General features: G+C 42.9%; 1 protein-coding gene across 1 annotated transcript in view; it reads left to right on the top strand.

Moving 5' to 3' along the window:
* Positions 1–26,000, top strand: part of PHLPP1 (PH domain and leucine rich repeat protein phosphatase 1) — a 77,783-nt gene extending 51,783 nt beyond the window's left edge. Inside the window, 8 exon segments of the mRNA XM_035891325.1 lie at positions 8,848–9,048; positions 10,065–10,227; positions 14,841–14,971; positions 18,588–18,692; positions 19,636–19,830; positions 22,028–22,256; positions 24,165–24,751; positions 24,753–26,000. Of these exon segments, the coding sequence (XP_035747218.1) occupies positions 8,848–9,048; positions 10,065–10,227; positions 14,841–14,971; positions 18,588–18,692; positions 19,636–19,830; positions 22,028–22,256; positions 24,165–24,751; positions 24,753–25,053 (1,912 nt within the window). The 3' untranslated portion in view covers positions 25,054–26,000.
* The last annotated feature ends 1,991 nt before the right edge of the window (positions 26,001–27,991 follow it).

The following is a 27,991-nucleotide window of genomic DNA, read 5'->3' as shown; positions in this document are numbered from 1 at the left end:
TCTTGAAATCTAGCTGTAAAGTGAAGCACATGCTATTTTCTACTACATACACTGAGATGGGTTAGTGGCAGTTTCTTTAAATACATATTTCTTAGGCTTGTTTGATGGAGTGTGAAAGCTTTTTTTTCCCCTTCAGTCAGAGGCTAGAACTTATTTATACCTGTCAAACAAAACAAAATCTGTGCATAAGGCTGTCAGAATAACTCAGTTATTCCCCTGTCCCTGCTTTGTGAATTTTTTATGCCTTTCAAGTGTTTGTCACTAATTTAGCTGGTGTCACCACTTGATCTGCTTTCTGGATTCTTATTTTTATGCTGCTGTTTCTTTAGTCTCAGAGTCTTCATAATCTTTTTTTCCTGAGTATGAACATACCCTGTAAAGTGGGCTGTGATTGAAATATGGGAGGTTGGTAGCGTGGTCTGGGGGTAGTGGATGGGCTTGCCCCCCTCGGTGTCAGTGTTCCTTGCACCTCTGCACTTCTGCAAATAGTCATGGGATTTCTGAGTGTTCAACCTATGCATAATTTAACACACAGTGAGATTGTGTGCTGTGGGGTTTTATTTCTGATCTTAACTGTGACAAAAGGAACACGTAGCTCCTGGGTTTCTTGGGCGGTGGAGAAGCAAGAGGAGCGGTGATCTCACTGTCACAGCTCCTCACCCAATTAAGAGCATTGCAAAACCCCTGCTTGTATTGTTGTTCATTCTGTCAGGAACCTCTGGCTAAATTTCCTGGGGTTCACAGCGTTGGGAGTTGGAGAATTAGTTTTGCGGTTGAGATGATTTCTAAGTAAACTCTTAACTTAATCTTGAATGGTAATGTTCTGAGGAATTTATAATTTAGGTTAAAAACTATCTTTCAAAAGGTGAACTTTACTGGAACGGGGTTTTTGGTTTTGAGAACAAGTATGTGATTCATTTCAGCCTTGATTTGCTCTAAAGAACCTTTAAAATAATTTTTGTACTTAGATTTTAATTTTTTTTAACAACGCTATTGCGTACCTGTCCTTATGCAAGCCTGCGTAGGGTATCACCTTTGGAACAAATTAATTATCAGCAAAGCCATTCTAATGTTAATTTACTGTTTCAGTTGAGACTTTACATTAAAGTGCAGTCAAAGCGTTGAAATGTAGCAATGTTGCTACTGTAATAATTGCGATTATCTGACACATTTCTCCTTAAAGGTGGTGAAATTCATAGCCTGTTCACGTGGCAAGGATGTTTCACATCAGCAGCTGTAATTGCCTTGTGGATGGCTTTTCAAACTGTTGTACATTAGAGAATATATGAACTTCAGAAATTAAACGTTGTAAAAAGCTTTTTTACAGGAAGTTGCAAAATTAGGTCAATAAAAAAACCCTCCTATTTACAGGTCCCCAGTTGAAATTCCTGTCTGTTAACTTGGAAAGGAAAATCACAGAAAGAAACCTTTAAGTAAATTTCAGAAAGCTACCAGCATCTTTGAAAGTAAAGAGAAAGAAATAATTTTGTAAAATCTGTATTAAAAACAGGTTGTAGGTCTAGGATGTAGATTAGTACAATTTTGGCAGTGAGAGAGGAGCTGAATAAAACTTTTTGTACTGCAGCTCATCTTTTTAAACTGAACTACAAAACTGAGGACAGCTTTTCATTATTTTTTTGTGATGCCAAAATGAACAAGTACAGGCTAAAACCAGAACTGGGCGTAGATTTCCAGAAGTTGCTAAATGCGTGCTGAAAAGAGGTAGAATTGAAAAATATATCGAGTAACAGTATTAAATGGCTGATTGAGACTCGGGAGATTTTTCCCCCTCTGCAGCTTTGATGTTCTGCAGCTTTCAAGCAGTACAGGGCACGCGTTTTCAAGGTCTTCCACGGGTATTAACAAAGTCATGTACCATTGCAGGAGATGAACAGAGCTTACCCCTTCTGGGGTCTCATCACCGCTGCGATCTCCCGCGTTTGTGATGAAAATAGAAGCGGTTGGCTTGGGGAGGGGCTTCCCCCTTGTTCCCTACCCCTTTACTGGTTTAGATGACTTGGCTTGCAAATGGCCTGTCCAATGTGGTGCTCCTGTGCCTGCTGCAGAAGTGATAACTGTGAAGGAAAACAGCAGTGCAGATTAGTGCACAATGTCTGAGCTTTACGTTTGGAATTTCCTCCAGGAATCATAGAATCGTTTAGGTTGGAAAAGACCTTTAAGATCATCAAGTCCAGCCGTTAACCTAACCCTGCCATCCCACCACTAAACCATGTCCCTAAGCACCACATCTATCCTTTCGTTAAATACCTCCAGGGATGGGGGTCGTCATCTTATTTTGTTTTCAAATGTTTGCATCTGTCAGCCAGCTAAGCATCATCAGAAGTGGGTCTGTGCCAGGGAAAGGTGTTCGGAGGTTTGGTTTGGTTTGTTTTAAAAAGGTAAAATGCTTCTCTTCTCCAGGCATGCCCTGGGAAGCACAATCTGTACTGCCAGACGTGCCAAGAGAACTGGGTTTCCCGAGTGGTCTGCCACGGTCTCTACCCAGCGTGTGATGTTGGACAAATCACTTTACCTTACAGAACCTTTCCCTCTCCATAAAATGATTTACCTTTTGCAGCCTTGAAAAGATGAGTTTATTTTTTTGGAAAGGTACTCAGGTCTGTGCAACTGACAGATGATATCTTGTCTGGATATGAGGTCTCATGCTGTGAATTATAAACACTTTCTCCGTCTCGATCCTGAATATTTGACGAAGTGGGTGTGAAGTGCCTTGGGCAAACTTCAGCTCAAGCACTGGTGGGCTTTGACATCTAGAACATCTGAGGAAGGCAAATAAATCAGTGCATTGGTGTACAAAGAGAGAATATCACTTTCACCCCAAAAAAAAGGAAAAAAATACCGAAAACCCTGTGTTCTCTTAATAGAAGAAGCAACAAACATTACTTTTCTGCCTTAATCCTTCAAAAACCAATGAAAAGGTGTCATTCTCTGCTGAAGGGTATCATTTAGGGATATTTTGTTGCTCTGATTTTTAATTAATTTTCCATTTTAAACTGTTACTTGAGGGAAAATTGAGGACTAGCCTATGAAACATTTCTCTGACCAAGACAGAACTTGGTTCTGTTAATTGCACTGAAAGTATGCACATCTTGATCATGTTAGCAAGGATTTCTCTTGTAAGGTGGGGATTTTCTTGGCAAGACAAGCGCCACAGAGGCAGCCAGATAATCTCTGCATTTCTCATTACCAGATGCTGCAAAAACAGAGAATTCATGCAAGTGCTGCAGCTGATGGAGAAAACTCCCAAGCTGAGTCCTGAACCTTTTTTCGTGCCCTTGCATCCCTGCAGCTTTTCCTTTCTACCCACTGCTTCATCTGTCGTGGTGCCTTTCCCACTCTGTCCGATTCTCGTACACACTTTTACTGCCGCCTTTGACCACCTTGCAGCAAACTACTGTTTAATGGCATGAAAACAGTTCTGCAAAATGCTCTTTGGATAAGATGAATGAGCATTCAAGAGCTTTAGTGGAGTATGTTAGAGAAGCAGCAGCAGTGGTCAGGGGGGTTTAAAAATGGAGACACAGTGGTGGAGGGCTTGCCTCTTGCTCAAGCTTCCTTTCCGGTTAGTGAGAACATTTTCAGTATAAATCCTTAAAACAGTCATAGGACTACTTAAAGCAGTTGTGTGATGAAGATGTGTAGCTGTGATGTGCACGGCTTAAACCTTGGGCTTTGCTTTCATGTGCCTGGTAGGGGCCAGCCGTGGTGGCTAAGCCAGTGTCAGCTGTTTGGAGCCCATCTAGGCTCTCGTCTGCATGATTCTGGTTTTCAGCTTTGTTCAGCTGTTCTTATCGGTTTGGGTTTTCTGGTTGTTTGTTTTGATTTGATTTAATTTGTTTAGGGGTGGGGTTTTTTTGCTGGATTCTGGAAGGTCACCCGGTTCAGCTTGCTCTTGTTTGATATTTGCCATTTCCACCCACTGCGGCTGCCTCTTTTTGATTCAAGTATTCAGTCCTATCATGGATGCAGGAGAAGTGAGGGAGGAAACAAAATCAAATGAATGCGAAGAGTTACTTGAGTGTTTCATGCACATACTTTTGTTGCAGGAATGGCTGCATTTCTTTCTTTGCTGGTAGGTTAGGGTTTGCAAGCATACATATTAGAGACTGGGGGAATCCCAGTTAATGATGCAGCTAAAGATAAGTTAGAAAGTAAGAGCTGAGGAGACAGCAGCAGTTAAGTGGGTTTTTTGGCAGTCCATCCAACAGGAAGGGGATTCACTTGAATGTTTCCTTTTTTTTTTTTTTTTATTAATTTTTTTAAAGCAGAAGAAATACCCTCTTTTGCATAGGCTGGCAAAACTGCCTTGATGTTTTTTCTTTTTTCCTCTTACTTTTTTGCCCCAGACATGCTTAGCCTACAGGACTCTTCCTCACACACCTGCTACCACAATTATTTTAGGATTAGGCGATCAGAAATTGAGGGCATGTCTCTGCAGAAGGGACTGAAGAAGAAATTTTGGTTTTTGATTGCTCTGTGCTGATGGAGATCTTGGGGCACAGGCCAAACTGGAGATCTTGATATCCCTGCATATTCTCTTTTTGCGGCTGCAATATTCTTTCCAACTCTTATCAGTACTTTCAAGCTAAGCACAGTGGTTTTGATTTGCTGCTGCTTCGCCATTGGATGCAGTTGTCTGTATTGCTTCTTTTAATGTTGAACATTCCTAAGCTTTTTGGAGGACTTTCATTCTTTTTAGTGGTGACTCTGTCTACCAGCAAGCCAAGTTTGCCAAGCTACCTCAGAAAACGGTGAGGAATTGGGAGATGCTGTATTCTCACAATTGTCTATATTCAGCTTTCGTGTGTGCTAGAGGTAGGCATTGGTGTTAAAAAAAATTTCAAACCTTTTGCAGTTTTCAGAGGAAGATTTTCTTCTTCTCCTTTTGGAAGTTCCAATTGAGATCAGAATCCTCTGGGTTTAAATAGAGAATGCGTGTGACTGCATATGAGGTCTGTTTTGTTGAATTAGATCCATGCCCTTGATTCTAGCCTATTCTTTGGGACAGTCGTCTTTTTTTTTCTATTTTCTCTCTTGGAGAAGTTAAATCCAGCAAGGGATTGTACTTCAATACCCCGTAAAACCGAAGGTGACTTATTTCGGCCGGAGATCAATGTTTATATTATTACCCCAGAGGAGAATTTGCACCTTGTCAAAGCTGAAGAATTCTGGCATCTCCCTGCCAGCGCCTTCGTTTCTTTCTTAATCTCTGACACTCTTTTAGTACTTGTTAATTCATGCTCTCCTCACTATATTATACTCCGGTATGTGCACAGGCTGTGAATTCAGGTTTTTGTAGTGATGCTGTACTTTTTTCATGAGCTTGTGGTATAGTGTGTGGGTGGAATTGGAAAGGGAAACAATTAATTTTGGACTGAGCTTTAATACTTGACATTCTGCTTCCATCTGATAAGCAATATGAGTGGGATATCTTCAAGGAACATGAATCAGTTTAAGTCCATGCACAAGAGAGATGGGAACAGTGGTGCCCAAGTAAATTTCCACTCCTCTGGAGGGCATTTGTAAGATGGGCCTTCTAAGGCAGCAGCTGGCACATTGCACGAGGGTGAAGAAATAGGGGTGTGGAAATAACCTGGAGGAGGACTTCTGCATTAAATCAGCGTGAGGGAAAACCTGATGGGCAAGTACACTTTTTTTTTTTTTTTTTTTTTTTAAATTTTATGGACATAAGATTGTAGCACAGAATTGACAAAGCTTTGGCAGTAGCAATCTGCTGGTTCATTCTGTTCTCTGATGCAAAGAATGATGTTCCTTTTTTTTTTTTTTTTAAAAATACAGCGAATATATTGAATGAATTATCATTTCAGAATGTTTTTACCATTTTAATGTAACAGCTGGTCAAAAGGAACATGTAAATAAGAAGAATACTCTTTTCTAAAAAGTTAATTTAATTCTAATGATGTCAGCTACAGACAGAGATTAGTATGTGACTGTCCTGAACCTGGCTGTTGAGTCCTACCCAGCCGTGAGTTGTTAGGTATGGGGTAGGTGAGATACCCTGCTAGCGCAGGGTTCCTGTTCTGGAATGTTGGCAGGAGTTTGCTAGCCAACTAAACCTTGTTCATATCAGGGCACTAAACTGTAAGTCAGGATGATGAGGATTTATTTCCAACGTTGTATCACTCTCTGGAAGATTTGGCAAAAGGGTGTGGGGGTACAAAGAAACAGCTCTCCTCTCTCCTTTCCCCATTGGAAAATACATGCATCAAAACTTATTTTTGGCAGGAATATGCAGATTCCCGCCACTTTTAATACCGGTGAGGGAACAGCTTGAAATTTCTTGTTGTATTCCACCAGTGTTGAAAGTTTATTAAAAACAGAAGAGCTTTTGTTTGGATTTTTTTTTTTTTTTTTAACTTTAAAATGGCTTCAGTATAGCAGACTGTATTAATTTCAGCTTTATCAGAACAGTGTACCTCTTCTTACTTAAAGCTTTTGGCTGTGGTTTGGGTTAGGTGTACTTGAGCAAATTTACGTTTTTCTGAACTTCATAGCCATAGGATGCTCTCTAGGTTATCTGTTTGTCTGTGTTTGGTTATGAAAAGAAGGTACCTGTGAAAGACTCCCAGTTATTTTGCTGCAGCTTGCAAGAATGTAAATAAAATAGATTCCTCTTCAGGGTAGTAGAACATGCCTTTTCTTGGGGGAGGTTTTGCTGCCACGTCCTCATCCCCATCGTATGCCTGTGAAAGTTCACTTTTCCCCGCAGCCTTAAACCTTCTTATTGCTTAAGGCTTTCCAGGCTGAGCTGAAGAGACGACCATTTTGTACTACGAGCGGTACAAAAGATAGTGTGGCTTTAATGTTAATCAGAGTGCCTTTTTTGTGGGGAGAGAGGGCTATCATGCATATTAGATTGAAGTTGCCAAAGTAATAGTTGTCTGTACTTCAGCAATAGGTGTGCTTGCTGGTGTTTAATTAAGTACAGGAGCTGTTGATGTGGTGTGCTTCAGTTTAATAATCCAACTTTGAATGAGGTTAATGTATTTTTAGTTTATAGCTAAAGGGTGAAATTCAGCAGCATCTTTTTAGAATAATAAATAATTTTAAAAACCCTTTCAGCTGCTTATTCCCTTCTCTGTATTAATCCTCCTTCTCCTCCCTTCCTCCTCTGGAGTTCTACCACCCTTGTGAATAATGAATGAGCCTGAGGATTAAACTGTGTTTCTCCGAAGTGGACTCCTCTGCCTGTGTAAAACAGCTAACCTAGTTTCAGCTCTGTGCAGCGCTGAGAGATTTCTGCTTCTGATGGAAATAGTAGGGGGTTTTTTTAATCCTTTGGCATTCCACGTGACTCCTCTGTAGCATGTCTGACCCTTATTTGCTGCTGAGCAAGTTTCAACCAGCTGCAACTCTTGCAAATCCATTTCATTCATTAATAGATCTTAAAGGGCAGCGTGGATTCCGGCCTGCATGGGAGAAGCTATCAATATTTTACCACTTTCTCTGAAGATCAGTGACAGGAGCGCACCTGCCTTTTGTGTCCCGATCAGTGGCTTTATAGGCTTCAGCCAGCTCATTTCTGAGTCTTGTTTCGTGAAGGCAGCTTTGCCCCCTGCAGCTGCCCCTTCCCGTTAGTAGGGGCAGTGCAGCCTGGTTTGAATGCGGTCGCTGCCGACTGGCAGGCACACACTTACTTCTGTAGCCCGAGTTCTCTGAGGCAGCCTTTTCTGAAAAGGGGAGGAAGGAAGAGAGAGGTCTTATTTCTGTTGAAAAGGCATGGTCACGCCAGAGTTGGTTACTAAAGGATAAATAGCCTTATTTTCCCATTTCTTTGGAATTGCTTGTGTGAATTCTAGCCCTCAAGATGCCCACAGTGTATATTCCTCCAGTGCTGCTGTGATCACCAAACTCCCCTGAAGAAACACGAATCCTCTGCCCGCAGAACTTGACTGGCAGGAGTGGGGCAGTGCCTGTGCCTCAACAGGTCTTGTTCCCATCCCGGAAAAAGTCCTTTGAGGGAGAAAGAATAACTTCATTTCTGTGCTTTTTCAGTCCTTGCTGCTTGTGGTGGGACTGCAGAAAATACTGACAAGGGCTTCTGCTACTTTGGGGAGTAGGGGAAGGGCGCTCCAGAGCTACGTAGAGATCTGGCTGTCTTGCTGCATACATCAGCAAGCAAGTATATAACTTCCTTAATTTAATAGACTATTAGCACTGTCTCCCTTAAAAATCTAACAGGCAAATTACTGCTTGGTCTCAGGGTTTGGGTTGGGTTTTTTTTTTGTGATTGATGCATCTTTAGTTATCCAAATATTCAAAGAGTACTTTTCCATCTTTTGTAGTTGCTTTCAGGCCTGCAGGCTTAAACATAATACTGTCTGCATCCTAGCCAGTATTTAAAATACTGAAAAATTGGCTGGCTTTTTTACCAATGACTTCTTTTAGTCACTTGAAGGGCAGCTATACTCTCATGGTTCATTGATGATTAATTCGGAATTCATTTTTGTGTGGAATGACTATGGAAATGATGTGGTTTGTTATTGCTCTTACCTGTAGGTCTGTAGTAATGCTGGAGGTACTGAGGTCTTGATAAGGGGATCAAGGCATTTTGACATACTCATTTTGCTGATGTTTTGTTTGTACAAATGTGTTCATTTAAAAATGTGATCAGAAGCTTTGTTCATCTAATGCTAGACTTTTGGTCTTTCTATCCATTGTTGTGAACTTGTTGCTTTGACCTTTGCTTTATAGCAATCTTAACTCTAGAGTTAAGATAGAGTTAAACAGAGACTTTTATTTATACTTCTAGACAAAACCTGCAGGAAGTTTCACTGAAATCCCTTATGCAACTTCTCTTTGCAGCCTGCGATTTCTTAATGCCTCTGCCAACAAACTGGAAACGCTTCCTCCAGCCACTCTTTCTGAAGAAACCCATAGCATCTTACAGGAGTTGTATTTGACCAGTAACAACCTCACAGATAAATGCGTACCCTTGTTAACAGGCCATCCACACCTGAAAATCTTGCACATGGCTTACAATCGCCTACAGAGCTTCCCTGCGAGGTAAGTAACCGGTTTCACTGCCTCCGGCCCACCGGTGGGTGGGCATCATGAAACATTTTCACAGCGAGAACTAAATTGCACAGGAACGTGGTGGCACAGGCTGTATTTTGAACGCAGAGATGCTGCAGTGGGTGGATTCACCTGCTGTGCCCTCTTGTACCTTGCTGCCCTCTCCTGCGTTACACAGGCAAGCGAGTGCTGCGTGTAATGTCGGTGCATATTGATTGCGCTGGAAATTCTTTTCAGCTGGGCTAACTCAGCATGACCACAGAATGCTTTTGAAGTCAAGCAAGGAGGTCTTCAGTTTCTCCTGGCTTGGTCACTTTGTTTACGCCTGGTGGGCTTCTCCTTAGGAAGACATTTGTGGGCATAGCAGTCTGGAAACATCCTCTGGAAGTGGACTAAACTCCACTGGGGAAAAATCCTCTCACTCCAGAAGGAGATTCTGCCTTGGCAGCAATTCCTGTATTTTCAATTCACTCCATTTTAATGAGAAATCTTTCAAGTGTAAGACGTGCTGTGAGGCCGATGGGGTACAACCTTGGAAGAGAGATGCCAATAAATAAAGGAAGAGACATCTCTGTCCTTGTGCGATGTTCTGAGCAGCTGGGCTTCAATGACAAGGGGAGGGAGGGAGACGAATTAGGGGGAAGAGCTGAGTGGGATGTCAGAAGATGGAAGGGAAAATCTGGGGTGAAGTGAGAAACTAGGGTTGAAAGAAAGGGGAAGGAAGCGGGGAAAAAGAGTGAAAGTGAGCTGGTGAGCAGGGGGAATGTAAGCAAAATAAGTCACCTGAAACGTAGCATTAGAAAATATTGACAGAAGCAGCACACATTTTGTTCCACAACTGTATTAGCATCTGACATGAGGAGAGGTGACAGGCACTGCTGTGAGCAAGGACCAAAGTCTGCAATTTTATTTTCTTAAAATAACGAAAACCACTCCTCTTATCACCACTTCAAAATAGAATATGCATGTCGTTAAAAGAAAAAAATCTCAAACTCCTGTTTTCATAGCAAAATGGCCAAGCTGGAAGAGTTGGAGGAAATTGATATTAGTGGGAACAAACTGAAAGCCATTCCAACAACCATCATGAACTGCAGACGTATGCATACTGTAATTGCTCACTCCAACTGCATCGAAGTCTTCCCAGAAGTCATGCAGCTTTCTGAAATAAAGGTAAGGAATGAATGTGCTTTGGAAGAAGCAAGTATAATGTGACTTTACCAATTCTGTTTGCCCCTCAGGTCTCTCATTGCCATAGGATAGTAGATTCTCAGAAAGCAGAGATCTGACAGCTGCTTTCTCCTCTGAGGTCATATGCAAAATATTCGCCCCTGTGCTGCCTTCGAGCGGAAGGGAAGAAGAGCCTCAAAATTTGATTTTACACTCACCTTCACCAGATCCTATCTTCTCTGCCAAATAAGAGTTAATTGTCTTCCTGTGACAGTCTGTTACAGTACGACTTAAACATTTGGCAAGAGCTATGTGTAATTAACTCTTGCTGCCTTACTGGTTGATTGTGTAGGAATGGACTTTGTTAGAGCACGTGTTAAAAACCGCTGAAGCTGCAAAATGGGATAGGCCTTGGGGACAGAGATAAATTCCAGGAGCGCAGGATTTGAGTATTCAGGCAAGCTACTTTAATTCTCCTAATTGCAGTCATATTTTGCACAACTGGAGGAATGCTTGATCTGTCTTTTGTATGTGTCTCCAGAAGCAATTCCCTACTTTTCCTGACGCTTCTTTTTGCGGGATGCATTCTTTGCTTGACCACACTGAAGAGCACTGCTGCTTACCTTTTGTGAATCAGCTTTCCTCCTCCTCGCCTGGCTACAGGGCAGAATGTTTTGCGCTGCACGCTGTTTCCGCTGGCCAGAGCTGGGAGGCTGTTAACTTAGAGCGTACAAATCTTGTGATATGGCAGAAAATCTGTCGTTCTCTAAGGTTGAGAACTGATTGCCTATTCACTGCCTCAGAGTAACTTAAGTGTCCTTCAGGCGCTCTCTAAAGCCAAAAGGCTAAGTTCCCAGACTGCTGCGTGTGCCTCGGTGGGGTCAGGCAAAGCAGCGGGAGCAATAATTCTGTTGGACAGCGAGTACATGTAAAGATGAGCTTTGTGGTTTTAGCCAGGAAATCTCAAATAAACTTGTGGGTTTTTGAATACTCCTCCCTCTTTGGAACAATGGCCAGAGGAAGCGGAGGGCCGTTTAGAATCAATCAGAAGCAAAACCTTTTTTTCGTAGAGGAAGAATTGGGGTGGGGGAGTGGGGCTCTGCGCAGTAAACATTTCTTTAAAAGTATGAGGGTGGTGTCAACCAAAAAAAACCAAATGAGGGTAATGTAAACATGCCGATGGGGACAATCAGCTTTTTCCTTTTGTTCGTGTGTTTTGGGGAAAGCTGAATGTTTTATAGAAGCGTCAGTATTTGAAGTGCTACTCTGCCACAATGCTTAGCAGAAAAACGCTCTTGGAAGACCTGGGAGTTTCTTCCTGATGGTTCCCTGTGGTTATTTAGTTCTCTTTAGCAGAAGAAAAAGGCACAGACGTCACTAACTGTTACGGGACTCCAGGGATAGCATGCATGACCTCGTCTAAGAGGACGCGGTGCTCTAGGACTCCACCTTTGTGGAAGGAAAATGCCTGGTCGGTGCCCTAGCCTGATTTTGACTTAGGTGAGATGAGTTCATGTAGTTGCCAGGTGGGAAGGTGTCTTGTTGGGGATAGGGGTTCTTCTGGCCTCTTGGTGGTTTCTCTAGGTCGGGGTTGGCGTTAGTCAGTTTGGAGGTCAAGCTTGTGCTGCCTGGCTGTATCTGTTATTCAGCTTAACTGGAGTTCCTTCTTTGGTACGCAAGAGCATTCAAAATGCACCAGAGTAAGTTCAGAATTTACTGTTTGAGTATGGATTTGGTTGCTTGCCGAAAGAAGCTTGCTTGTAGAAAAGCACAAAGTTGTATAGTCTCATGACGCCTTAGTGATTGTATCATATCTGATGGTTAATTTAACTGAGGTGGCATTCAAGCACTTTCAACTTCTTGGGGAACTCTGTTACCTGAGGTAATGGCTGTTTTGCTTTTATATTTAATTAGCCTGAGAGGCTGACATGTTACGTTTTTGGAGTCAGTGATACCGGAACAGTTAGTAGCAGCAATTACTATGCTGTCTGAAATAATTTCAGAAGGAAAGCTGCTATAAATGCTGATGCTTTTACGCTTGCAGTAGCTCCAGGATTTCCAAACGCAAGGTCAGTTTAGTGATAAAATTGTCTCTAATCCTTTCTTACACACTGCAGTTAAGGCTACAGAAGTCATTTGTTGTCCGCTGTGTTAGAGAGCCCAGTGGATGTCTCTGAGATAATCTTCTATGATAAAATTTTTAGGGTTTTTATTGTATTTTATGGCCATTATTTATACTGTCAGAGTATCCAGCCTCCTGGTGTTCTTTCGCAGTCAAACAGCTGAGTACTCCTTACTGCTTGAGCAGAGCTCAGCGACCCGGACTTGCTTTTCCCACCTAGGACCTGTTTTTTGTTGACTGATGAGTTGCTTCTCTTCCATGGTTTGTCTTGCCGGGCTGCTGCCATGAGGGTGATACCAAGGTTTCTTGTCACAGTTTTTGATCAAGCTTATCTGTCGCAGGAGCATTACCTTGAGATCCAAAATCAGTGAAGATCTAGTAGCAGTAGCATCTTAAAGACGAAACTTTCAATCTTTGGTAGTTTTTCTCCTAGTTAAATAGGTTAGTATGGGTGCGGCCACCTTCAGTCATGGCTGGAGATAACTCAAGTCCCTTCCAGCCTTGGACAAAACAGTTACAAAGCTGTAAATGCAGTGCAAGCAAATGCTGAATATTAAACCCTGTCATCCGTCTGGCCTGTCCAGTGCAAAATCCTGTGTGCGCTTGCAGTTGTTCTCCTGGTGCTGCATGGGTGGGGCTAAGCCAGCTCTCATTAATATAATGCATGAGGGTATTGGGATCAGTTAGGAAATATGCTTTCCTGCTTGCCTGGGGAGCAGAATAAGGACTAAATTTAACACAGAAAGGCAGAAAGTCCCTCCTAGCCTATTCTTCAAATAGTACAAATAAAATCTAAGGAATCCTTACCTGATAAATAAACAGTCTCCCCTAGTGCCTAGGGACCAAGGGATCTGCTGTAGAGTGTTGCCGCTGTGGGCATATTGGGCTTTTAATGAGAACAATGAAATTACTTTACCGATTTTTGTACTTGTTATTCCAGCATGCTCTTCCGTCAAATTTGTAATGGCATCACGGTGTTGAACACAGCAAGGCTTGCTGGCAGCTTCTTTAATCTGCAAAGTAATTACTGGCTCTCTGGAAGCAGCAAGGAGTTGCGCAGAGGAAAAAAGCTGGCTGGAATAACTGTTCTGTTAAGCTGTCTACTATTTTGTTTGCGTGACAGATTTAAACTCTGCTTTCCTTATCAAGTGTAGATAACGTCAGCAGTTTGTTCTTCATAGATAATAAGGCCTCTGTATTAGACAACTTCAGGATTCAAGATTTGGGTCAGAAATTTGTTATTTCCATTGCATGTGTTTAATAAAGTGTTTGGAGATTTTTCTTTTCCTGATTTTACTAGGTTATCTTACGCCTTCTTCCAGCTCAGGACCCAATTTCTTTGAATATACCTACAAAAATGAAAGTGCCTCACTTGTATCAATGGAAATTATGTAATGGTGAAAATGTGCAGCTCGGAAAAGCCTCCCCCGCCCCTTTCAGCTTTATGTTTTATTGAAGTTTTTGAAGTCTTCCTCTTTTTACAGGTTGAAAGTAGAAAATTGTCTTTGTGAAAGATGTGGATAGTTCTAACCTCTGTTAAAACCTGCTCTCTCCTTTGAAAAAATTTTTTGGTGTTTTTGCAATTTTTGGTGCATCCCACGCCTCTGGTCCTGTAATCGGGTTTGGAGTGTTGGTTTTGTTCTAAAACACCGTATTTTTTTTTCCCTGTGTATTGACTTTCATCTGGATATGGAGCTTTAAACGATGTTTGTTTGGGGATTTTGTCATTCTAGTGCACTTGTTCTAGCTAATCTGTGCTTAGCTGGTGGATAGCCAGCAAGTTTCTATGCTCTTTTGTATCCTATTTTTTCTGAAATATTTAAGCTTTAATTTTTTTTCATTAATTTTATTGACTTCATATTTAAATGTGAATCCGTCTAAGATGGCATGAATTAAACCATGCTTAAAACTGCTCCAGTATTTTTTTTCCTTTCCCCCCTCAACTCCTCCCCTCCTCATACATTCATAACCCTGCTTATTTTAATTATCACTCAGTAAATATTGAATTCCTGGGAGCGTGCTCATACTCATGCTGGTTTGCTGGTTTAAACTGACTTCAGAGGAGGGGCTGCTGTGGCAGTGGCTTAGAAGCCCCAACTGTATTTATCTCAGTTTCTTTTATCCATTAAAAGACTGGCAACTGTTTTCATCAGTCACATTTTTTCTTAAGTACTTGAAAATACACTGACTATCTTTGTGTCTGTGAAGAGCAGACAAACCTTACCGGCTTTGTAACAAGACAACACCTGGCCAGAGGTGGAAATGGAGGGGAACGATGATGGCACATATTTCTAGGTGTCCCAGGCATCTGGGAAGATGGCTAAATGCCATATGAACGTTATTTTGTAAGAATCACTTACCTAAATGAATGGTCTTAGGTCTCAGTTGCAGCCTTTATTGTTTGTGAAACATGCATTACTACATTTAATCAAAATTTGTATGGTCTTGATGACAGCTGAATTCTCTTGCTTACTTGGCTGCTTTCCTCTTGCAGTGCGTGGACCTAAGCTGCAATGAACTGAGCGAAATCACATTGCCTGAAAACCTGCCTCCAAAACTACAAGAGCTGGACCTGACTGGAAATCCCAGACTAGCCTTGGATCACAAAACCCTAGAGCTGCTGAAGTAAGTTACCTTGCAGAGCGGGAGGGGACAGAGTGGTTCCTGTCCCTAGGATGTGACAAAACCACAAAACCAGAAGTGTAAATCTCTTCAAGGAGTATGGGCTCCCTGTTGTCAGTGGATCAGAAAGTAACAGATTGTATGGGTAGCTCAGAAATTAATGCTTCATTAAAGAGGATTACTTCACCCACTTCAGTGCAATTGCTTTCAGCTGTAACTCCTTGAAAGGGGTCTGGTGGGCCAATATAACCACTGTTGGGCCAGTTTGATCTCTGTTTTACTTCTGACATTAGATTAAACCAAAATTCTTGTTTTCTCCCACCATTAAGATGCCAGTAGCTACTTACTATGGTTTTTTTTTCTCACATTCATGTACTTGGGTCTGTTTTTGCCATTGTGCTCCATTTTACCTTGTCTCATGCCATTTCTTGTTACCTTTCATACCTCTCTGCTTTTGTCCTGTAAATATTTTTTTCCATATTTAAGCTGCTTCTGAAGACTTTAATCTCCCACTCTGCTTGCAGCAAAGCCAGTTACCTTGCTTTGGGGCCCTCTATTTTTTTTCCTGTCTACCTGTTTGTTTCCTTGCCCTGGGACTTACCATTCATAACTGAAATTCATCAAGTGCCTCGTGCCCCCTTCTGCTGTGAGTTGGGAAATTGTTGCACTAAAACAGATCATCTGCGGACAGTGGTGCTGCCTTGAGCTTTTCTTATGGCCTGAAGGGAGCTGCACCAGCTCAGAGGTTCCTTCGAAGCCTCTTTGATCCTCAAATGTTGAATTATTCCAAGAAGGGTTGATTTATTTTTTTTTTAAGGGTTGAGCAGTTGCTTCGTGTGGTTTGCTTTTAAATGGTTAAGATCAGGCACTGGAGTAGTAAACCTCATCTGTTGTGCAAGCAAGGGAAACTTACAGTGCAAGTTTGCTTTTAGCTGGAATCAGCGGATTTTATCAAATTTAAGTGGAAATTTGAATAATGATGAGTTTTCAGAGATAAAAACGAGAGTTCATGTTCTGCAGCAAACAGCAAAAAAAAAGGGGAGCTCCTCTATTTTAGGAGCTGCTTTATTGTATACAGGAAACCTTCCTGAAGAAGCAGTGTGTAATGTTGCCCTGGTTCATAGGAAAAAAAAAAACCAACTATATTGCAAAGCTAACTGAATTGTGTCAAAACTGAAAGATCAGCTCTTCCTGTGTATAACCCAGCAGACAAGATGGGCAAGCCAATCTCTTGACACGTTAGTGTTCAGGCATCATGCCCTGTAGCAGCAGTGTACAAATTTAAGTCCTAAGTAGTAGAAGAGTAGTGTGGCCCAGTTACACACCATAGTTTCACTGGCATTGGTGTTAATTTACTGAAAACTTTTTTTTCCCCTTGTGTGTGTGTTTTGTTTAGTTATTTGTGGTTTTTTACAAATTATTCTTAAGACCTCAGGTCTGTTTTCTTGAATAATATCCATTAGCCGCAATCAGGTGTTCTCAGGCCTCCTGAGGGGCTGCTTAGTATCTGTACCGATATACTACGCTGACTTCTGTGGTATACTGCTATAATTGACTGTGAGGGAGGGGGTGCTCCTTTCTCTTGCTTTTTGTGGCAGGCACAAAAATACTTGTGCACTTGGTACTTTTTATATCTTCCTTCTGCATGTGAAAGGCAGCTCTCCATCTGTGCCCTGGCAGGATTCAAGCAGGTAGTAGGTTAATATGTATTCTTGGTGCTGGTGAGAAAAGTCCTGTCATGCATGCTCGCTTTTTTAATATGTATGGAGATCTTAAAGGAGGCTTTGGCATGCTTAAGAGGATGTTGCCAAGTGATTTATTGAATGTAAGAATTTTCAGTAGCAATTAAAATGAAAAAAAGGGGGGAAAAAAAAAAAAAAGATGCTGCTACTCTGTTCTTTGGGGAAGAGCATTTAGTTCAATTGTACCAGGCATTTTAAATTGGGGGGAAAATAAACTGTGCTGTCCGGAAGCCTTAGCCCATCTTCCCTGCATAGGATGTGCTGCTGGATATCGTTCCTTTCCGGGCACATGGTCTGTTTGTAGCGGTGCCACTGAGGAAGCTGAAAGCAATGCTTTGAGGTAGCTTTTTTTAACCGCTTCTGGGAAGCCTTGAGACAACCCTGAGTCCTTGACCTGCCCAGTAACCAGGGGTCAGTCAACTCAGATAAAAAAGAAACAAACAGAAAACTCCTTTTGATCCACGTTCCTCTGCCCGGGAAGATAAGTGCCTTGTGTGAGAAGTCCACGAAGAAAGTGTGTTTGCTCACGTGTGTAGTGGTTTACAGGTGGAGACAGAATTAAAATCTCTGCCACTTCAGAAGAGACCCAGGTTTCCAGTTTGATTTGGGGTCAGATCATCTTTTCTAATGTTTGCAGCAAGATGTTTGCCTCCTGTTTGTCACACAAAGGGCTGCAAAACCAAGGGCTTAAAATGCAAGTGGTTCTAACGTTATTTATGTAATTTGCTTGCTTTTAATCTGCCCTCACTGATGTACGTCCTGACTATTAGCATAAAAAGAAATGGAACTGGATGTGACAGTACTTGGGGTTATTTGAGGAAGGCTGTGCGATACTGAAAAGACTTTTTCTGTGCGTTCGGGTCAGGTGGGGGTTTGGATGGAGAAAAATGAGTGCTCAGAGTGAACAGTTAGACCTTTCTGCTTGTGTCCTTTTATGATTCATTTGGTTCATGAAAGGTTCGGGTGCCTTTGAAGTGTCTGCAGCGTGTGGGGAGCTCGCTTTCCCTGCCTTTGGAAGAGAGCAGCCGGGAGCAGGGAGGAGGTCATCTCTCCCCAGCAAAGCAGGGCTGTGAAGAGAGGCGAATAAACAGGGAGGGCTGGGCCCTTTTTCAGTCTTTACTATGCTGCGTGAGGTATTTGAAATTCAGGCTAAAAGACTATGTTGGTAGTAAATTGGAGGGTGCAGGATCAAGGGCCTAAGTAAAAATTGGATTGTACGGCCGGGGAAGGTAGGAGGGCTGCGCTCGCTGTGGGGACAGCAGGCTGGCTCCTGCAGGTTGGTGCAGGACGAGGATGGAGCGAATTTCTGTTTGTGGGCATTTTCATGGAAGGCAACATTACTACACATTGGTGTTTCCAAAGATTTATTTTTTTCTTTTTTGCATCCTTTTTTTTTTTTTTTTTTTTTTTTTTTTCTTCTTTCATTTGGGTGTTGGTGTGGGTCATACAGGAGGCTTCATTTGAGTACAGTGAAAAGAGCCTGGAGACAACTTGTTAAAATGGGTGGGAGAGATGTATAAGTTAAAAAGTCACTCCCCTGTACCAGCTCTCATCAAGCTAGTGACAAATTTGCCTTGTATTCCTACTGGGCCAGGTTTGAAACAAATAGCTCAGGGGTGAGAGCAAGGAAAGAAAAGCTGGCTAAGCAGAACTGTGCAGCCAACACCCTGATAGAGGCTCAGTTATTTACTGCTTTTTTGTTCTTTCTGTACAGACACATGAAAGTAACCACTTCGGATGTCCCACTTCTTTTTCTTCTATTAAGTGTATTACTAAGAACCGGGAGGGGGACAAAAAGGTGTTATCTTCACATTTTAAGCTGGATGACGTCGGCACTCCAATCCATTGCATCTTTCCTCTTTCCTTTCTCCTTGCAGCAATATCCGTTGCTTCAAGATCGACCAGCCCTCGGCCGGTGACGCTTCGGGAGCACCGGCGGTGTGGAGTCACGGCTACACCGAAGCGTCGGGCGTTAAGAACAAGTACGACCTGGCGCGGTTTTTGTTACGCGAGCATCCTAGCAGCCGAGCACCTCTATGCTGATACAAAGAAATCCTTTCCTCAGTGAAAGTTCTGGGGACTTTTTGGGCCTCACAAAGGCGCAGAGGCCGTGCCATGACTCTGTACTTGCATACCGGGCCCCTGCCTGGCTCTCCACTTTGGTTTTTGTTGGGGAAGTTGCTAAGATACAAGTGTAGCCGACACATTTTGTCTATGCAAGACTCGGGTACTTGCAAAAGATCTGAGTGTTTAAAAGCATTTTCCTCTTTGCAAAGCTGCTTTATCTGCAACCAAAGGATGTTTACCCAGCAAATCAGAGATACTAAAGGAAGAGGCAGAATGGCCAAAGCTCTGAATATTCATAGTGTGCGGAGCTCCTGTGACTAAGGCAGCACTTGACAAATAATGTACCAAGAGTCTGCTGGTCTCTGTGGCGCTGGCACTGTGATGAATCTTTCTTTGTTCCTTAAATACCTTTTTAGAAATCTTTTGCTACCTAGGTTTCCGTAGCAAGTGCCAGCAAGCCTTTACTTTCTGTTAACTGATTTAACGCACAGCTTGGTCATCGGCATGTTAAAACACAAGGATGGCTTTCAGAGGGGCAAGTGCGGTTTCAACTCGAGTTGTTTCAGGCATCCTTTTTCCCCTGTTTCTACAAATAAGGGACTTGTTCACATGCTGAAAAGGAGGAAGAATCCTTAGGGCTCGGCTCGAACTTCCAGTATAGTTCTCTCCACGTCTTAGCACTATTGATGGGCCTGACTCTTGTCCACAGCCCAGAAAGCAGTCCTGAAATGCTTGTGAACATTAAGGTGGTTAAAACTAGCTCTCAGACCAGGCTGCATCTTTCTGGTCAGAATGACAAGATGAGAAACTAGTAGTGGGTAACGACCTTGATGTTCTCCTGCTTTGCTTTTTCACTAGGCTGTGTGTGGCAGCGCTTTCAGCCAATAACTTCTGCGACAACCGGGAGGCACTTTATGGCGTTTTTGATGGAGACCGCAACGTGGAAGTGCCGTACTTGCTGCAGTGCACAATGAGCGATATCCTAGCAGAAGAGCTGCAGAAAACAAAAAATGAGGAGGAATACATGATCAACACTTTCATCGTTATGCAGAGGTGAGTCTTGGATCGGAAAGCCTTTTTTACCTTGTGCATGCTTACTGGGCAGTTTGTTCACTTTCAGGTCAGGCACCTGCTCCTTTTCTTGCTTCAAAAATTGCGAGGGGGGGAAAAAACCCTTGGCATCTGGCTATGGTGTTTTCTTTTTACTGCTTGTTTTGTGAATATTGCCCTCTGTTCCTTTCAGATGCGGGGAGAGAAACCCCAACACCTCCCCACCCAAACAAAAAAAAAACCCAACCCATCTGCAAAGTTACTAAATGCTCATGACTAAGTGGTGGGTGGAGGTTTACTCTTTTTCTGGTGTCTTCTTTAAGTCTTAGGATTCACAGTTGGCCGTAACCAAGTCAGTGGTATGAATCTCCTGATCATCTTTTAAACTTCTTTACAACTACTGGCTGCAAAGCCTGGGCTGATCCTTTCTGTTTCTCTGTACCAGTTTAGGTTATTTAAGGCTACAGAGATATTTAAAACGTAGTTGACTCCTTAGAAATGTCTATCTCCTGTCATCCCTCTGGCCTTAGAATATTATTTGAGCAGGACCCATCCAAAGAGATTGTGATACGGTAGCTGTGAATGTAATAGTAGCTCTGTGTAGTGGTTTGGAAACCTGCGTGTGTGCTGTTCTTGACAGAAGAAGAAATTGTGCCTGGGGAGATGCTGAGCGAAGGAGTATGAAGGGAACTGAACAAAGGAGAACGAAGAGGTCAGGGAAACAAAGGAGGAAGCAAATAAGCAGCTTAGAGACTGAGGGAATGGATCAAGTTGAAAGTAGCATTGCTTATCGTTCAATTGCTGCACCTTTGAAAAGGAAAAATACTGAAGGGAAGGATACGGAAGCAGTAGGGTGGTATTGAGCCTTATGAACACAAAAGAGAAAATGCTTCCTTCCCATAATTGCTTATAACAGTGCCTCAGACCGGTAGCTGAGAAGGTGGTTGCCATGTACTTCAAATATTTTAAAATAATCACAAATCTGAATATCAGAAGTACTTACTAAGTGGTTTTGTTTACTACTAATGCAATTTCACAGGAGTGTGGCTTTCCTACAAAAAGCTGCGTGTTTTTTGGTTTGGGGTTTTTTTTTATCTTGGGTCAAAATAAGCTAACCGCTTCTTTGGAGAACCAGAAATAGTATCCATTCCTGTTGCATTTAACCATTCACTGAGGATATGCAATGCTCCTGGAGTGTATTTTTAAAAAATAAAATAGAAAAGCGCATTGAAGCTTGGCTACAAATTTAGTTGTGCATTCTCTCCCCAGGATTTTGAATCGAAAGTTCTTCCCAGCTATACCCAGCCTTCATATAAATTTTAGTAACCTCTATAATTAGCTTTCTAATCACTGTAATCTCTAATTGCTATAGGAGAAGGCCCTGATAAACAAGATACTGGGAAGGATGGATGTTTTTTCACAGTCTGTTGAAATGAATTTACAGTCTAATGACGGGATTTTGAAAACTTCAGGTTTATACCTAGTTGGGTTTTTTTTCCACTACGACCCCTGCTAAAACAGCAGGCTTAAATATTTCTAAGAGCATATTTAGCAGGTTAGTAACTGACAGGATAAATGAAAAGTGTGCCTTCCTTAGGTGAAGTTAACAGCCACTGTGCTTTTTTCATCATCATTTGATACCTTAAGAGCATTATTCTGGAGACATTGCAAAATGTTGAACCTCTGCCTTCTGCTTTTGCTCAAAAATAAAGGTTTTATAGTTAGAATTATTATTTTTATAATAAAAGCTGTAGCTGCAGAAGCTGAAGAACCAGCTGGATATGAACCCCCTTTTTAAGCTCTACCTGTACTCATTTAATAGTTCTCAGTACTTTCCTAACCCCCTCTGTTTCTCTCAATCTGACCTTTAAAACAAACGTTGTTACGATGTAAAGGAAGAGAGAGAACTGTGCAGCTCTTAAAAGCACAAAGATTTTTTTTTCGTTGTTGTTCTAAAATAGAGCGGATTTGCGTATCTGCATACGTGTAAATAACACACTGCCGGAGAGTTGCACATGATTTCTCTGCAGCGCTGCCATAGTGTCACAGTCTTCAGTGGAGACTTTTGTTTCTGTCTCAGTGATCCAATAGAGTCAATGCCCTGAGTGCTTGCGGTTGCAGAACAGCGGCTGTTTCTCCGTAGCACCCATAACACTTGTTTTCCAATTAAAGAACAATCACTGTTTTGTTTAAATTCCAGGAAACTTGGAACAGCTGGACAAAAACTTGGAGGCTCTGCTGTCCTTTGCCATATAAAACATGATCCCATGGACCCTGGTGGATGCTTCACGCTAACCTCAGCAAACGTGGGGAAGTGCCAAACCGTTCTCTGCCGGAATGGGAAACCTCTGCCTTTGTCCAGGTGTTACGCGATGAGTTGCGAAGAAGAGCTGAAGAGGATTAAGCAGCATAAGGCCATTATCACAGAGGTTAGAGAACAGTTAGGGACTGTTGCAACTTGCAGCTTCCTTGGAGGGTGTTTGCACAGCAATGCATGAAATTACATGTCGATGCTGGTAACCTCTAAGAGGTGGTGTTAATGGTGTGGGTTCCAGAGTTGCACTTTTCCTTTCAAGGTGATTCATGTCAGGCAATCAAGTTGCTTTTCCATGCCATTGCCGTGATGGATTTTGGTTAGCTTCAGAGAGTGAGCAACTGTGAGCATGTTGCGTTGAAACAGGAAAGCAGATGCCTCCTAATGGGGAGAAGAATTCCTGTGTTGGAGCTGTCATGAAGAGCCTCCAGTCGAAAGCATGAGAGGGCAGAGCACTTGGAGCGATGCCGTCCTTCCCTTGGGGGGTCTTCTCGCTCCTGGCAGGCTGACTTTGCTGTCTGAGCTCTTATGTTCCCCGAGCTGCCCTTTGACAGGCAGCTCTTGAGGAGACCGCTTGCCCAAAAGGAAAACCCATCCTGTGCTCAGCTGAACCATGAGAGAGGAGAAAACTGTCTGTTCCCTTCTTATAAGCTTGAAGCCACCACTGTCAGTTTTGCTCTGTGTTGTGTGACGCATGCGTAGGAATAGATAAATACTGAATCCTCCTCATGGTGGAGGAAAGGGCAGAAAACTCACTGCTGTATGCCCGTGAGCAGAGGGTGTGCGTGCGTGGAGTAAGTCATGTGCCGATTGATCTTGCTGGGGAAAGGTGACGACTGGGATCTCAAGTGTGACAAGTTGGAAAGGGGGCACTCCACCACAGCGTGCATCACTGAGGCATGCTCGTTGTGTTTTCCGTAGAGGAAGAGGGAAATTTCTGTGCTGAATCTTAAGATGACTCACTGATTTCATGCACGTTGATGGCTTATCACTGCCGTCAGCCTTCTAATGGGGAAGTTAACAAGCCGACAAGGTTTTTCTTCCAAGTGGTTTTAAAGGGGAAGCTTTTTTTTAGTCTTGGTTCACTTTTCTGCAGTTACCTGCTTTATAATAACCACTGCAGGCATCAGCTGGACCAAATGAGTGTAAATCCTCACCTTTGCTGTTCTCGAACAGGCAATTAGCAGGGTGCAGCTATCCCCAGCAGGCTGACAGATAGCCAAGCTTGCTGTTTCAGACACTTGCTCTGCTTATTCTGGCAGCTTGGATTCCAACCAGGATAGGATCCTGGGATTTGGACATGCATGGGATTTACTCCTCAAACATGTCCATTTTTACTGATGTTTTCCCTTCAGATATTACTGCTCCTCCCCTTGGAAATGTCATATCTAAGTGGAAATGTAGTAAGTAATTGGGGCATGTAAAACATTTCAGTACAACTCAGCTGACTGAGAAATGCAGACTTGCTCTCTGCTGTATTTGCCTTGCATGCTTCATTTAAAGTGTTTTGGTTTTGTTTTTTTTTTTTTTTTAAAATGAACTTTTGTTCCCAAAGTGATGAGCCAAGATGAAACCTATGACTGTTACAGCTGCAAGAGAAGAGTCATAACTGAATGACCTGCCCCTATATCAAATGGAGCTGTGTGTGGCTTTGCCCTGTATAAAGCCAGATATCGTGGGTGGAGGAGGGATAAGTCTGACTCACTGGTAAAACATTAGTCCAGTTGGCTCTCGCAGCTGCAGGAGAATAGATGGCTCTTTGTTGCAGACATCTGCTTTGTTGGTCTGTGCATAGGTGATGCTGACAACAAATCAGTAGGGTGTAGGAGGCGTAGCACAGGAGTGCAAACGGGCCATTGCTGTGCCCTAATCCCAGCTCTGTCACCTCTTTGCAAGTCAGTTTGCTTTTCCATCTCCTTGTCTGCAAATGGCAGTAACAACCATCGGTAAAATGCAAGGAAGGTGCAGGTGCTGTGTATCCTTGTCTGCTTTGTTTCCAATTTCCTGTCCTTTCCAATTTCAGGATGGCAAAGTGAACGGTGTGACGGATTCGACGAGAATCTTGGGGTACACCTTCCTTCACCCAAGTGTTGTGCCGCGCCCTCACGTCCAGTCCATCACCTTAACTCCACAAGATGAGTTCTTCATTCTGGGGAGCAAGGGGCTGTGGGACAGCCTCTCGATGGATGAAGCAGTGGAGGCAGTCAGAAACGTGCCTGATGCTCTGGCAGCCGCAAAGAAGCTTTGCACTTTGGCCCAGAGTTACGGCTGCAACGACAGTATCAGCGCCGTCGTGGTTCAGCTCAACGTGACAGAGGACAGCTTCTGCTGCTGTGAACTTAATGGGGTCCCACCCCCCAGCCCAGGCATTTTCCCCCAGTCTGTCAACGTGGTCATCAAGGACAGGCCAACAGATGCGCTCGGGATGCCGTCTTCGAGCAGTGGCATGGCTTCGGAGATCAGCAGTGAGATCTCCACCTCCGAAATGAGCAGTGAGGTGGGGTCCACAGCCTCCGACGAGCCTCCACAGGTAGCCATGAATGAGAACAGCCCGGCCTACCCAGGGGAGCAGCGCTGCATGCTGCACCCCGTCTGCCTGTCCAATTCTTTTTTCTGCCACGGGCACCATAGGGCGCCGGCGGGGCAACGGTTCTGTGGCACCGCAAGAGAGGAGCCATAACTTAATTGAAGTTGCAACGGATGCGCCGCTCAGAAAAACAGGGGGCTACTTCGCTGCTCCAGCACAGCCCGATCCCGACGACCAGTTCATCATCCCACCAGAGCTTGAAGAGGAAGTCAAGGAGATTATGAAGCAGCACCAGGAACAACAGCAGCAGCAGCAGCAACAGCAGCAGCAGCAGCGGCAGTATCCGATGGACCACCTGGCAGACTATTACGATACACCACTATGACCCACTCTATTTACTGCTCAGAAATAAACTAACAAACAAGGAGACTTGAGTGCGGGACCCAGCAGGCTCGCATTACAGCAGGGGTTTTCCTTATCCTTTTCCTTTATATACTTCCTTTTCCTTATCCTGCCACTACAGATAACTGCAGCTTTTCAGTTTGTTAGGTTTAATATTCATTGACTTTCTTCTAGAGACGCTTGACCGGTAAAGTTTAAAATAGTTAACCTTCCCTTAACATATCAAGTGTAAAAGCAAAAAAAGAAAAAAATAATAAAAAAATAATAAAAAGGTTTAATATATTGCTGAGAAACAGATGATGATGTAATATTTTTTAAAATGGCTTGTTTGTTTTGTTTGAAAAGCAGGGCAGTAGCCAGTGCTAAATGATTTAAGTAATATTGTAATACTGTATTTCTTTGAGAGAAAAGGCTTTTTTTGGTCTTGAAAATGATAGACATTTGTAGAATATGGAGACTAACTCCTAGGAGTTGCTTTACTCTTTCAGGTGACTTAAGTCACTGAGATTCACTAATTTTCTCTGAGAGAACAGTTGATTGGGAAATTCCTGTAAATAGCTCAAGTGTTGTATAGTGATGCTTACATGTTTTGTAGCCTTGGCATTAAGGACACAACCTGAAAAAATGACCTTTTTTTTCTTAAGCGACTCGTTGGGCCGTGGTCATTGAGCGTAACAGACTGAGTGGCTGTGTACAAGTTAGCTGGAGCCGAGATGGTGTCGACCATTTAAAGAAACCCACTTTTTCCTCTGGTCTCTTTCTTTCCTTACTTTTACAGACACGTTTTGTTTGTGTTCCTTTCTGCTGCCACAACCAGCATGATTGTATAGAGCTCATTTGCTGTAGAACATTTACATACCAAGAGTTATATTAAAGCCGAATGCACAAATGAACATGTCATAATTTTTGTTATAATAAATATGAAATTTACACCTGATGTCTGCTTTTATGTCTGAATAGGCAGAGCAGCAGCTTTCGAACAGCAGCTTGCTGTGGTCCATCAAGCATGCAGCTCGGTTTAAACCGAGAAGTGTTGAAACTCCTCCGGCCTGCTCACAATTTTACACTAACTGCAGAAGCTCACGTGTACTTTTAGAATTTAAAGGCCATGCAAAATGGCCTTTAAAAGATACGAAACAACTCTCCGAGGAATTGACCTGTTTCTTTTTTTTCTTTCTCAGTACTAATTCAGCACTATTGATTTGCCCTTTGCCACAGTATTGACAGTGCCAGAAGACTGAAGAGGGGAGCGGTGCTCTGGCTCTCTCCCACTGGGACCCAGTAACTGGAGGCAGAAGTGATGAAGGGATAATGCGGGCTAAGAAAAGGGTGAAGGGAAACATTGGATACGGAGAGAAGAGGGAAAACAGAGGTGGAAAAGCAAACTCAAAGCTACCGATGTAAACTCAGGTTTGCTGAAATGTCTTGAATGGGCGTGAGTTCAATGGCAATTTGATTTGGGTAGCGAAAGGGCATTTTTTTGTGATTCCTGTGGGAAAGGAGCAACGCCCTTTTCAATGTTGCCTCCAACCAGTTGCTCCATTTTACTTGTCGCTCTTAAAATAAAGCTGAATTGGTGTGCGATCATGACAGCGTCTTGCTCCTGCTTGACATTTGGTCTGTATTTTGGGAGAGGACCGTGGTAACAGGCTGTTGTCCTTACTCTGTTCTAGGGTGAAATAGCCAAGTTGGGACAGGATTGCTGTGAACAAGAGATTTTGAGTTTCTTTTCCTTAAGTAATAACAGCAGAGGAGCAAACATGAAAATACCTGGTTTGGTAAATGTTTATAGCACTGTCTCCTATAGATCTAGAAGATTGTACTTATTGTAATTTGAGCTTCAAAATATCTCTTTCTTAAAGAAAACTCATTAAACAATGTATTTAAACAAAAAAAGAGTTTATGGTTTATTGGCTAGGAACTCTTAGGTGTTCTTTGGTAAACAGTTTGTATATTTCAAATTTTGTTGAATGATTTGTTTTCCTTAGTGTTCTTGGAAAGTGTTGTCTTTTTTTTTTTTTGTTCTTCTGTTCAGACGTTGCTTGATGGTGATAACTAGTGAGGACACTACCATGGCGTAGGCAAGTGATGACAAGTTTAGGGTTTCCTGAGCAAGCTGGAAAATTCTCTCTTCCTTAAAAAAAATAAGGCAGTTCTCTTCCACTTATCACCCACTGCTTGTGGAGGAGTAACCTTGCTGCTGCCGTCTGTGGTCTCCATTTGTGATAAGGGGCCTCTGGTGTGCTGTACATGGGGTACTCAGAGAGACGAGCAGAGGTCAGAGTAGAGATGGAAGGGGAACCATTTCACGTGAGCTAAACTTTGGCCCGGTGCTGAGAGCTGATGCTCTCTGCTGTGCCCTTTTCTCGCATGAACGGGATTATATGCACACAGGCTCCATAAAGACTTTCCCTCCCTTTCGTCTGGAGGACGAGACTCCCAAGAACTTGCCAGCCCCTGTGGCATTAGCAGCTTACGGGTAATGGTGTGGTTTCTCTCCTTATGCCCTTCCCTTGAAGCGTAGATGGTCAAACTCAACAGCCCACCACAGCCTGCCACTTCCAGTGTGGTACCTTCTGTGAAGTTAATGAAGGTGTTCTGGAGTCGGGGCTTCTGTAGCATCGAAGTGACAGGATTTTGGCTGAGGAGCTGTACCACTGGATTTCTGATCTGCCTGAAGACGACATCTGTGGTAGCAGCCTGTCTTAACAAGTCGTAATGTGAAGGATTGGTGCATTTGTAGGGGTGACTTCATCCCTCTACTGGGCTTTTCATAACGTGCTCAACTAGATCACTAGGTTGGATGGCTGGGACCATCTTTGGAAGGTTTAGCATTTATTTTTAAACAAGGGCAAAGGATATTTTGCTCTGGCTTTAAACTGGGACTTGGAAAACAAGGTACAGTTTTTGCAACTGATGAC

Source organism: Egretta garzetta, unplaced genomic scaffold (assembly GCF_000687185.1).
Source record: "Egretta garzetta isolate BGI_Z169 unplaced genomic scaffold, ASM68718v1 scaffold463, whole genome shotgun sequence".
Lineage (NCBI taxonomy): Eukaryota > Metazoa > Chordata > Aves > Pelecaniformes > Ardeidae > Egretta > Egretta garzetta.
Note: the sequence above shows the minus strand (reverse complement) of the source record. Positions and strands in the feature narration are given on the sequence as shown.